Here is an 11,858-nt window from a genome sequence, read left to right on the forward strand (position 1 = left end):
AGCAGAGGACAGAAATGCAAATCACTCCTTAGTCTTGAAATTTATCTTTATAGAAAATTAATCTAAAAATCTTTCCATTCTCTGGTGACACACATGAATATTGCTTGAACACCATGTTTAATGACTGTTTTCCAATAGTGGCCCATTTTCAGGAGAAGACACACTGCAAGATTGGCTTCCCACCAAAAGCAGAGGAGACCAGATGAAACTGTCATGTGACAGTGAGTTCAAGCTTTAATCAGTGAAGCACAATTCATTAACTTTTGGCTGAGAAAGAGGAATTTAGCACTTGAAATACAAGACGAACTTCAGTGCAGAAAGAAACATTTGGGGGTAGCTCACCAAAACATCATATGACCCAGAGCAGTTATGTTCTGCAAAACAAACATCTGGGCAAATATCTCTCCCACAAATAGACAAAATTCCTTTTCTCAGTAGCAGTGTTTGAGTTAATGTAATATTGAGTCCCATCCTGAGAGAGATATGGAGACACTGTCTGAAGTATCTTACAGAAATGCGGTGGAGCAGCAAGCAGAACTTCCAGGAGTCTGTGTCATAAGAATAAAGCATGAACTAGAACAGACTGCAGAGCTGACTGTGTACGTATCACTAGTTCCTAGTAGCTGGTAATGTTTACTGTAATTTCAGTAGCCATCAAGAGCAAGGAGCAGCTGCAAACTGCTTTAAGTAGCAGAGGCAGGAGAGATTTGCACAAATATGACAGGAATCTATGTTCAACTTAAAAACATTATCTGATATTTAAAGGATTACTACCTTTCCAAGAACATGCCACTTGGTACACCCAGAGCAATGATGCTTGTCTGGTTATCACAGTCTTGCAGGGCCATTGCCTCAGCTGACAGAATACAGATCATGAAGTGACATGTTTACTGATGTGCAGAAAGCTGAGGAAAAAAACAACCTATTTATCTGAGAAAGGTTTCAGTGAAGTAACAAGTAAAGAAGCTTGAAACAAACTCGGAGGTAACCCTGTTAACTTCCCAGCACTAACACTGACAGTAGTCATATTTTAAACTAAGTCAACAGTGTATGGTATTTTACAGATCAGCTTGCACACTTAATTTACTGAAGACCTGCAGCCTCGATAGACAGGGCAGTGAGATGGGGGAAACTGAAAAAAGGAGAAAAGACTACTGCTTTCATGAATTCAGTGCTGCTGGGAGATATCTAAGAAGTCCTCCTTTCCCCTCTGCTTAGCCTGCTAGATATCTCTAACCCAAAAGGGCCAGCCCTAACCAGGAAAGGATGCTGAAGTCAGTCTCTCAACCGATTTGATTTTTGATCTTTTTGCTCAGATAGAGGCACTATTTGTGCCTGTTCTCATTAATTTGGAATATGAAGCCCCGCTCTAGGAGGATCTGGAATTGAAGCCTATGCAGTAGCTATTTACTTCATATGGAGCCAAAGTGCCCCCACTGGGTCTGAGAACTGGAAGGTTTTGCATATTAGTCCCAGTGTTCCCAAGCCAGATACTGGCTAAGTGAAAAAGGGATGAAAATAGATGCAAACATCAGCATTTCTCTCCCTGAACCTGCCGAAGCACAGGTCCCTTGTTCAACCTTTGTTGCAAGTCAGTAGCTGTGCACTGCAGGATCCCTGGATGTTTGATATTCCTCAAACTCAGCTCAGCAGGTGAAGAATTCAAAGCACAGATCACAGTATGAGACTAAAGGCGGGACTGTGCCCTCCTCTTACTTAAGGGCCACATGTCAAATCGCAGGACACATGTGCCTCTGAACTAGACACCAGGACAAAGAAGCTGTGGCTGAAGACTGAGGGTGCTGCCGGTACCAAGTTATTTAAATCTCCCTCCTTAAATCTGATCTGCTTTGCTACTCCCCCACCACTTCTTGAAAGGCCTGGAACAGGAAATGGAAAATAAACTCTTCCAAAAGGCGTATTTCACCACAAACACCTGGCGGTTATCAGGACATCTAACTTTTCTCCAGACCAACTCCAAAGCTCCATACAGGAGCTGTGAGATAAACTGCCAGTAATGGAAACATTTTCATACGCAGTGCAGCAAGGACAAGCCTACCCGCTTCTGGACCCCTTTGTTGGTCTGTTCCTTACCTTAGATGACATTGTTCCCCGCTTCATAAGGAAGACCTTTGTGTCCTTCACCTCGTGGCTGCGTATCCCCAGCAAGCCTGGAGTACACAAGAACAAGGCTGACTGACTGTTACGCAATCTTATGGCTTCTCCTGTTATTCCAGATGCAGGGGCTGCTCCTGGGGCAACTCTCTGGATTTACTTGTTCTCAGGTAACGGTGAGCCTTCAGCAAGGAAATGATGATGGACAGGCCAGGACCCTGCATCAACAGCTCCCCAAGCATCCAGGCTGTGGGAATGTGAATTTGACTGCAGGGCCCATTCAGGAAGGCAAAGAAAATCTCCTTCCCTTTCTACCCCCAGAAATTACAGTGGCCATATACTGCCTTGCTCCCCCTGTCACTGCCACACAGCACACCACCTCCTCAGCCACGTCACTTCTAGTCCACATTCACCATTTACCTTCTGTTCTCTGCTGCATGGCTGCATTACATGTGTTTTCCAACTCGCAGAAGGTTTCAGGTCCATCTTCCAGGGCCAGCAGGATCTTCTTCCCCAATGCAGTCTTAAACTCTTTGAAGCAGGAACACTGCCTAACACTTGCCCATGGTTACAGGTACCACAGAACTACAGCTACCACCACCAGCACTAAGAGCAGACAAACTGCATCCCACTCCAGTTTCTTTGGACCTCCTACAGTGTTATCTACAACAGCAAGAAATACTCGTTTGCCAAGCCTAATAGGCAGCAGCTTCTGAATTGCCTCCCTGGTGGAGTATCTGGGTCTCAGTCCTTGGAGAACAGAAGGGTGGAAAAAGTCTGAACTTTGACAGTTATCCAAATCTTACCCTGATGGAGCTCAGTGGAAAGCTTATATGCCTTGTCAGTGCTGCTTTGGAAAGGCAGTGCTCTGCAGCAACACAAGGAGCAGCGCACAGACACTGCTCTGCACAGGGTATAGCCCTTTCCTTCCACCAGCGGTTAGATGTGAGAAGGCTTTGTGAAGGACCTCATACATCCCTCCTGGTGCGTCCCTCAACACAAGGCAATCAAACAAGAGCTGGGAAAACAGATGAATCAGGGCTGTGAATCTCCCCTATATACAAACAGGATTTGCAACACCTGTTTCTAGTGTTTGCAGGACACTGGGCAAATCACTGCTTGGTTCTGCCCCAGCTGTCACTGTGGAGCAGAAAGAGTAATAAAACCTTCTTTGCCTGTCTTGACCATTGCAGTGGAAGAGGCTTTGCACAGCAGAAGCAGTCTCTTCTTCTGTGTGTGGACAACATCCAGCATGTTGGGGAAAAGAAATTTAATTCCTCCCAGACAAATCTAATGCCCCCCCCGAGAAACGTCAGGGCTGCTGGCTAAGGTGATTTACCAGCCCAGCTGCATGTCTACCTAGTCTCTGATCTGATAAACTTCTATGAATAAATGTTTTAATGTAGCAAGGACATGTTTGCTCCAAACCAGATCCTTTGTTAGGGCTGTTCCTTATCATAGCTAATATTCATCAAGATGTGTTGCCTTACTTACACAGGGCCAGGAGTGTAATAGAACTAAATGAAAAATAAATGTTGTTGTCTAATCTGAGATTTTCTCTGTAATTTATGGCTACACGTAGGACACAGGCACGTGGCTTGGCTGCACAAGGCCACTGAGGAACATGACACCAGGGCTCCATACTGGGTTTTGAGGCTGTAACTTGTTGCCAGGTCCAAACTGTCACTTTCTATTTTGGGGGCCAGCCAAGATCATCTCCTTTCCAGACCCTCTGAACCCAAAATTGAAGGCATTGTAACTTCCACTTTTGCTCAGGGAAAATGAGGGTTTCTTTTCCCTTTTACCCCATAGCATCACCTGTCAGAGCCTACCAGGTTCTTACCCACTTCATTCGTCCCAGTGCAATTTATCATTTAACTTCAATTCTCATTATTCAGAGCTGGATTGAAACTGGTACTTGAGGGAAGAGAGCCAGCTCCAGTCCGTATATTAACCATAATCCCTGTTCATGGACAGACAGCAACCTGGCAGAGTTGTGGTCACAGAGGATGTCTAGGTAAGGCACTTTAACCTCCCCATTCAGCATCCAGTCTGCTAATAGGGAATAGGGTTAGAAACCCTGGGGAGTATGTGTCCTGGAACATGTTTGTTTTAAGGTAAAATAAAAGAAACTGGTATCTGTAATAGATAAAACAGCGGAGGAAATAGCTGTGTTTGCCCATTGAATATTGGTGCAAAATTAAGAAAATATGATTCACTGTTGCTGTGAAGCCCATGTTATTGGAGTTATGTGGTCAATCCTTGTGTGAACCCCTGGGTTTATCACAGGGTTATGACCACCAACAGCTCAGATGCATGCCAAAGCTTGGTTCAGTCACCCATGCGTGGGTGTCCCATGGCAGCCCAGGGTACCCACCATCACGGCATGAACGTGCGCATGGACAGCATCTCTCAAAGGACTGCAGCTCACAAAAGCAGCCTGGGTTTCTCCTAAAAGAACAGGTCATTAATGCCATCATGTTGCTGGCAGCTGAAGTCTCACTCCAAAAGGCTGGGCTTAGGCAGAGCAGAGCTGATATCCTGCCAAGGAGACAGCAGCCAAGGAGCAGGAATGATGCCTAATGCTGGATTTGGTCCTGCAGCATTCGCTGTGAACTCCACTTGCCAAGAAAAACACCCATCACTGAGATCCTGACAGTCAGGATCCCGCTGTAGAGGAGTCCGTTTTACTAATGCACGAGTCAGGAACCCAGGCTTGCTTTCGTTTCAGCATGATGATATAGAGAGTCTTTGCCCAAAAGGTCTTCCCATATGGAGAGTAGAGGATCTAGGGAAGGTCCCAGCTCTTCCCTTGAATTCTGTAGGTAAAGCATGTGCTGGCTTTGTGAATGGGGGTGATTCACAGAGAGTAGCTACGTATGCAGAGAGACCAGAAAGCCAGCTTGCAGGGCCTGAAAACCAAGACTTTCATAATACCAAGGCAATATAAAAGAAGGAGCATCTCTTAGACAGAAGAGGAGAGGGGAAAGATAAACACTACTAACCCGGGAATATCCTTTAACCAAAGATGAATGCAAAAATGTGTCCTGGCCTCACTGATGAGATGCAAACGGGTTTAAACTCAGTCACTGAGCACAGCTAATACTCTTCTAGATATCTAAAAAAGGAGACTTCAGCCTGGGGCCTGTTTTCTCTAAAATAACAGCTCACCAAAGGGGCTGGAGATGCCTGAGAGAGACTGAAATGCAAAACCTGTCAGCAACTTTTGAGAGAGAAAGTGCGAGTACTTAGCCTGGCACCAGAGAGACCTTGACATGCTGATAATCATCGGCCTCCTGTATCTTTGCAACAGTATTTTCTTCTTGTAGGTGCCATTAATTACTGTTTGAATAACTCCAGACTGGAAATCTTGGGGTGAGTTTGCTTTTCTTATCAGGGATACTGGCCAAACAAGAGTGGCTTGGTGCGCTGCGTATATAAGGAGTGGGATATGGGCATTGCTCCGTATTTGGCACCTCTCTCCTTGCACTGGCAATTGAGCGTAAGGAGACATGATGAAGCTGCTCCTCCTTCTCGGCTTGGTGGCTCTATCCCAGTACCTTGTGTCCAAGTGAGTATCAGGGGTGGCTCGCAAGAGGTGCCGAGCACTGCCATGCTGCCACAGGGCATCCCGAGCGCCCCGATGCCCAGGCTCTCTCATCTGCTTGAGGTCCTCTGAGCCAGGGCGATGGCCCTGGCTCCCCAAGGTGGGGGGTGGCCCCCTGGGTCCCACACCAGGCATTTCGGGGACTGCTGTAAGAGACATGTCCCAGGACTCGCACAAGGGGATTGCACAGCTCGGACCCACTGCTACGTGGGGCAGGGGGGGATGCACAGCCCTGGGGGGGGGCCGTCCCTGCCCCGGCAGTGCAGGACCGCGCTGCCCTCCAGCCTAGGGCTGGTGGCTGCTCTTCATTACTGAGAAGCTCCTCTCTCCCTCCTCGCCATGCAGGATCTCTCTGAGGAAGGGCAAGTCCCTGCGGAAGCCCCTGAAGGAACATGGCTTGCTGGAATACTACCTGAAGCACAACCCTTACAACTTGGCCTCCAAGTACTTCCCCACTCTGGCTAGCACGGTCTCCTCTGAGCCCCTGGAGAACTACATGGATGTGAGTACGGCAGACAGGCGGCAGCCTGGGGGCTGGTGCAGGCTGTGCAGCCCACCTGCCCACTGAGTCCTTACCCATCCTGCTTTGACAGATGGAGCACTTTTTGGCACCATCTCCGTCGGCACCCCGGCCCAGGAGTTCACTGTCCTCTTCGACACCGGCTCCACCAACCTGTGAGTGCCCTCGGTGTACTGCTCCGGTGAGGCCTGCAATACGTGTTCGGCAGTCGCTGGAGGCTGTGGAGAGGCACCACCCCGCCCCCTCCCCGGGCACCCCAGTTCAGCCTCGTAGCCCAGAGCAGCATCTCCTGCAGTGCCTTGCAGCACCATCGCCTTATCCTTGGCCCCCATGTCCAAGAAGTGACTGGCCTGTGACTGTCTCTCTCCTCTGTCCACAGCCAACCACAACCGCTTCAACCCAGCAGACTCCTCCACCTTTGAGAGCACCAACGAGAGCCTCTCCATCCAGGGCACTGGCAGCATGACCGGCTTCCTTGGCTATGATACCGTTGGTGTAAGACAGAGATGCCTCAGCCTCTTGCTCCGCAGCAGGGGAGATATCAGGCATCTCCAGGCCAAACTGAGGCACATCACCTTCTCCCCGTCTCTCTGACCAGGCTGGGAGCATCACAGTCAGCAACCAGATCTTTGAGTTGAGTCAGACTGAGCCTGGTGATTTCTTCTACTGCACCCCTTCCAATGGCATCCTGGGCCTGGCCTTCCCCAGTATTGCTTCCTCCGGAGCCACCCCTGTCTTCGACAACATGATGAGCCAAGGCCTGGTGTCCTAGGACCTCTTCTCTGTCTATCTGAGCAAGTAAGTCAGGGCCAGAGATGGCCCAGTCCTTGCAGAGGTCTTCCTAGTCCTTTCACACTGAATGGGCCCCAGTCATGCACAAGACCCAAGCCCAGGCCTTGCACAAAGCACTCCTGCGCCTTGCTCTGTGTGACATGGTGGCACACCATGTCTGGTCACAGCTTCATGCAGTGCATTTGCCACAGCCCCTTGTAACAACTGCTCTGGCCGGGCGCCTGACTCTTCTCCCCTTCCACAGCAACGACGAGAGCGGCAGCTTTGTCATGTTCGGTGGCACTGACTACTCTTACACCTCTGGAGGCCTCACCTGGATCCCTCTCTCTGCTGAAGGCTACTGGCAGATCACCATGGACAGGTAACCCCACTGAACCAGGGCTGGGAGAGGGACAGGCAGGCATGAAGGTAATGCCTGCAGGACCAGGGGAGACACAGCCCGCAGAGCCCACGATGCTCCGATGCCCTCCTCGAGCCGTGGCTGGCGAGTGGAGAGCACAGCCTTTTGCTGCTCAGTGGCTCATGGCACCAAGATGCTCACTCCTGTCTCTCTGCTCCAGCATCTCCACGAGCGAGGAGATCCTTGCCTGTGCATCCAGCTGCCAGGCCATCATCGACACTGGCACCTCTCTGCTGGCTGGCCCCAGCAATGCCATCGCTGACATCCAGTATGCCCTTGGCGCCAACTCCAACGGCGAGGTGAGACCCCAGGGGAGCAGGAGAAGCAGGCAGGGCTTTGGGGAACCCCTTGTCCTGCAAGGCTCATGCTGAAGGCCCAGCCTGGTTGTGTCCTGGGGAGGGTTCATGCCCCATGCACAGCTACCAGAGCAAAGTCAGGGGCTCTGTCTCCCTCTAAAGGCCAGATCCAGTCTGGAGATGGAGCCAGCTGCTGCTGCTGCTTGGAGCTAAAAGCCCCTCTCCAGGGTAGAAGGGCAGAGTTAAACCCCTGGGGCAGCTCCATGGTGCGTTGGTCCCCATCTCTCCCAGGGACTTCCGTGCCAGCTCCTCACCCGCCTGCACAGCCGCTGATCCCTGCCTGCTCCTCTTTCCCCACAGATCAGCTGTGACAGCATCAGCAGCATGCCCGACATCATCTTCAACCTCAACGGCAACGCATTCTCTGTGCCCACCAGCAGCTACATCTTGCAGGTGAGCATCCTGCACGGGAAGGAGGTTGGGGCATGTGGCCCCCGCGCACCCTGCAGCTAGGCCAGGTGGGGCTCCCGGGGGTGAATAATCTTTCATGCCTCCAAGGAAAGCTGAGGGAGGTGGCATCATCCCTCCATAGCCCTGAATCCCCATGTTTAGGGTTACGTCTCTGCAGAACTCAGTTACCTGCAGAACTGCCCAGCCCCTCTCACCCCTCAGCTCAGCTCGAGGGCTGGGGCAATTAAAGCACTGATAACCATGGGGCTCCGTGTTCTTGACTGCAGAAGGATGGGTCCTGCAGCCTTGCCTTCGAAGGCCTGAACCTCCCCACTGACTCCGGTGATCTCTGGATCCTTGGCAACATCTTCATCCATGAGTACTACGTGGTCTTTGACGGGGCCAACAACAGGGTAGGCCTGTCCCCTCCGTCTCGAGCGTGCCAGCGCCATGCACATCTGCAGCCCGTCTCAGAGGGAAAGCTGGGCTGGTCCTGGCCCAGCGCTCTCATCCCCTCCTGCGACAGTCATCCTACAGAATAAAGCGGTGTAAAAGCACCAGCGTGCCGTGTGTCCCTGTGAGGGGCTGGCTCAGCCTGTGCCGACGCTGACGCTGCCAACGTATCCGTGGGCTGACCCTAACGTAGGGCCACAGAGCTGTCGTGCGGGGGGTGCAGCCCACAGTGTGCCACGCATGACTGTCTCAGTGGGGAAAACACCAGTTGCGTTACCCCAGCTGAACGGCAGGCCCGTGGCCTTGGTCAAAGGGGGGGAGGACGAAGGGTTGAGGCTGCCCTTGGACACGGCAGGTTGCGTGGGCAGCACGTGGAGCCTGGGGGCTCACGGCAAGCAGAGATGGTAGCGCTGCAGGTGATGCAGCAAGGTGCAGGTGAGCTGGGGAGCGGAAACTGTCAGAGCCAAAACAAGGGGCAGCAAATCCTAGCCCCTGGGCTTCACCTCCCCAAGCTGCTCTGCAGGCTGGCTCCGGCGAGTGCCAGCACGGTCCCCGTGGGCCACGTCCCCTCAATGTGACAGGCAGGAAGCAAATAAAACAAACAAGCATTCGCAAGAAATCACAAGAGCTCAGATACCACCTACAGGCCTTGCTCTGCCTGGCGGTGGCCATCCAAACACGATGCAGCTAGGACCTGATAACATCACATCCCCCCTGGCACAGACAGGCAGGGCCAGGCACCACCAGCAGGTGCCTTGTCCCATCCCACCCTTGATGCCAGCAGGTGTGTTGATGCACCGTGGCAGTCCGGCATCGGGGCAGCCCCCAGCCCTGTGCCCTTCAGCCATCCCAAGTGTGGTGCCCAAAATGCCAGCAGAGGAAAGAGCAGAGAGCTAATGGCTTCTCTGCAACAGATCCTGCTGCAGGACCTCGGTTGCAGTGAGTCAGTCCCCAGGGTTATCCCAACAGTGCGGGCAGGGCAAAGGGAGGTTTCCTAGCCCTGGTGCCCTGCCACCAGCTGCAGACTGTAGTAGGGAGAGCATGTTTGCCTTCCCCAGCAATGAGACCAGGAGCTTCGTGCTGTTCGGGGACATCGACACGGACTCTTTCTCTGGGAGCCTCCACTCGATTCCCCCTCTCGCAGGAGAGCTCCTGGCAGATCCCCGTACAAAGGTGTTGCTCCCTCCCTGTGGTAGCTGGGAAATGCCGAGATGCCCATGAGAGCCAGAGGTGTGCAGGGAGCCCTGTGAGGCCACCAATGCCATCTGCTGCCCCTGAGCCCCTGCCCCACGCGTGCTCCCCGCGGTCCCCGGGGAGCCATGGCACCGCAGGCTGCCTGCCCAGGAGTGGCTTCAGCATCCAGGGCACCTGCGCCCTCGGCTTTGTGGGCATCGACTTCCCCTTCTGCAGCTGGTGAGCTCTGGCTCCTGAGGGATGTCTTCCTGCGCTGGTACTGCAGCATCTTCAACAGGGCCAACAACGTGGTGGGGCTGGTAGCCACAGGCTAGGACACGCATCCACGTGGAGCATCTCGCTTCCTGGTGCACACCAGAGCTGCGGGGTGGGGGGGACATCACCACACTCATCCTGCCAGCAGCGGGAGGGGATAAAGGCACGCAAGAATAGCGCTGTGAGCTGTTTCCGCCCCTGGGACAAGGAGCACGACCATCCTGACACGCAGCCCCGCAGCCCCCAAGCTGTGCGATGTCTCTGCAGCATGCGTGCCGGTCGCGTACAGCACCGCGTCCCCTGCTCGGCATGCCACGAGGCATCCTGGGCGGGGGGGGGGGGTGGAGGAGGAGAAGAGGGGATGCTCGGTAATCTTTCCCAGATGCCCTCCAGGCCGCCAGCGGCACCGCGCTGCTTGGCGGGACGGTGCTGCACCCAGGGCCGGGCAGAGCTGGGGTCCCAAATCAGCCCTCGCAGGCTCCTGCTGCAAGGGCCAGATACGGCCCAGGTCACAGCACGGGACCGCGCTAACGGCCCGCTGTCCCCAGCCCCAATCCGGTGGCGCAGTGCCCGGCACGCCAGCCAGCCGGACCCGCTTGCCCATAGACGGCAGCATCCGTCTCCCCTCTTGCCAAGCCATTCCCGAGGGGTGCAGAAACCATCACCACGGGGCTGGGGCTTGGGGGGGGAGCAGGTAAGGGGGGCAAGGATGGCTCTCCTGCTCCCAGGGGACCGTTCCGGCACGGTGGCAGCAGGGCCGGGAGCTGCCGGCTCCCTGGTGAGAACGAGGGTCGCCAGGCCAAGAGCTGCCGGCTCCGGGGACTTTGCTAGGGACGGGATGATGCCCGAGGCGGCTCCCCGGAGCTGTGGCCCCCGGCCGGGTTGCTGCTGCCGCGTGGGGGCAGGCGCCAGGACACGGCGCCCTTCAGCCGGCGCTGGGGGTTGCTCCGAGACGCGCAGCGGTTTGCCCTGGGGAAGGTTTTGCGCCCACCCCGCGTGCTCAGCCCGTGCAATAGGGGCCTCTCCGTTTGGGCGGTCGCTGCCCTCGGCCAGCGGCACTCCTGGCCGCTCACCGCTCGCTTATCGGGCCCGACTGATAGAGCCCCGTGCAAAGCAAACGCCGCCACCGAGCTGATAGGGCCCACGCAGCGCCGTGTTTGTTCCTGGCACACAAGCCCGCGACTCACAAAGTTCACCACCCGCCGCCACGGGCAAGGGTCCCTTCCGGGACCGCACAGCGTGCCAGGTCTGACGCCAGCTCCGACCCCGCAGCCAGCACGGGCCGCTGAGCCTTCAGCCCTGCGCCGGCTGCTGGGTGCTCTCACGGCAGCCCGTCACCAGCCTCTTGCCGCTTCATCCCAAAGCCAGCCCTGGGCCCCCCCTAAGACATAGGAGCCCACCAGCACGTTGCACCTGGGGACCTCTCCTGCAGCCCGGCGCCCCGAGCCCCTTCACCCACCCCACGGGGAGACCGGCTCCATCCCCGCAGCTCGGGTGGGAGCACCCACATGGTGCCTCCGGCCGAGGGAACCCCGGCCCCGCATGCCCACCCAGCCCCTGCACCTCCCGTGCAGCTGTGCAAACAGCCCCGGCGCTTGTGACAACCGCAGGCTGGGGCCCCCGGCTGCCCGGGGTAGAGCCGGGGTGCTTGGGCGGCCCTTATCGTGGCGGTCGGCACTCCTTTTCCGGGCTCTCAGGACACCTTGGCACGGCCCCTATATAAGGGCTGGTGCTGCTGCCGTGCTCCATCCCCGCATGCTGGCGCGAGGCTTCGCC

At 54.8% G+C, this 11,858-nt stretch overlaps 1 protein-coding gene across 1 annotated transcript; it reads left to right on the forward strand.

Annotated features, from left to right (window-relative positions):
• The first annotated feature begins 5,627 nt into the window (after positions 1 to 5,627).
• LOC106494936 (pepsin A-like) lies at positions 5,628 to 8,722 on the forward strand. Its single transcript, XM_067295240.1, is given in 9 exon segments — positions 5,628 to 5,686; positions 6,068 to 6,228; positions 6,322 to 6,441; positions 6,622 to 6,737; positions 6,841 to 7,040; positions 7,279 to 7,395; positions 7,595 to 7,733; positions 8,091 to 8,183; positions 8,468 to 8,722. Coding segments are annotated over 9 exon segments (1,260 nt in total).
• Positions 8,723 to 11,858: the final 3,136 nt, after the last annotated feature.

This window comes from Apteryx mantelli, chromosome 4 (assembly GCF_036417845.1).
Source record: "Apteryx mantelli isolate bAptMan1 chromosome 4, bAptMan1.hap1, whole genome shotgun sequence".
Lineage (NCBI taxonomy): Eukaryota > Metazoa > Chordata > Aves > Apterygiformes > Apterygidae > Apteryx > Apteryx mantelli.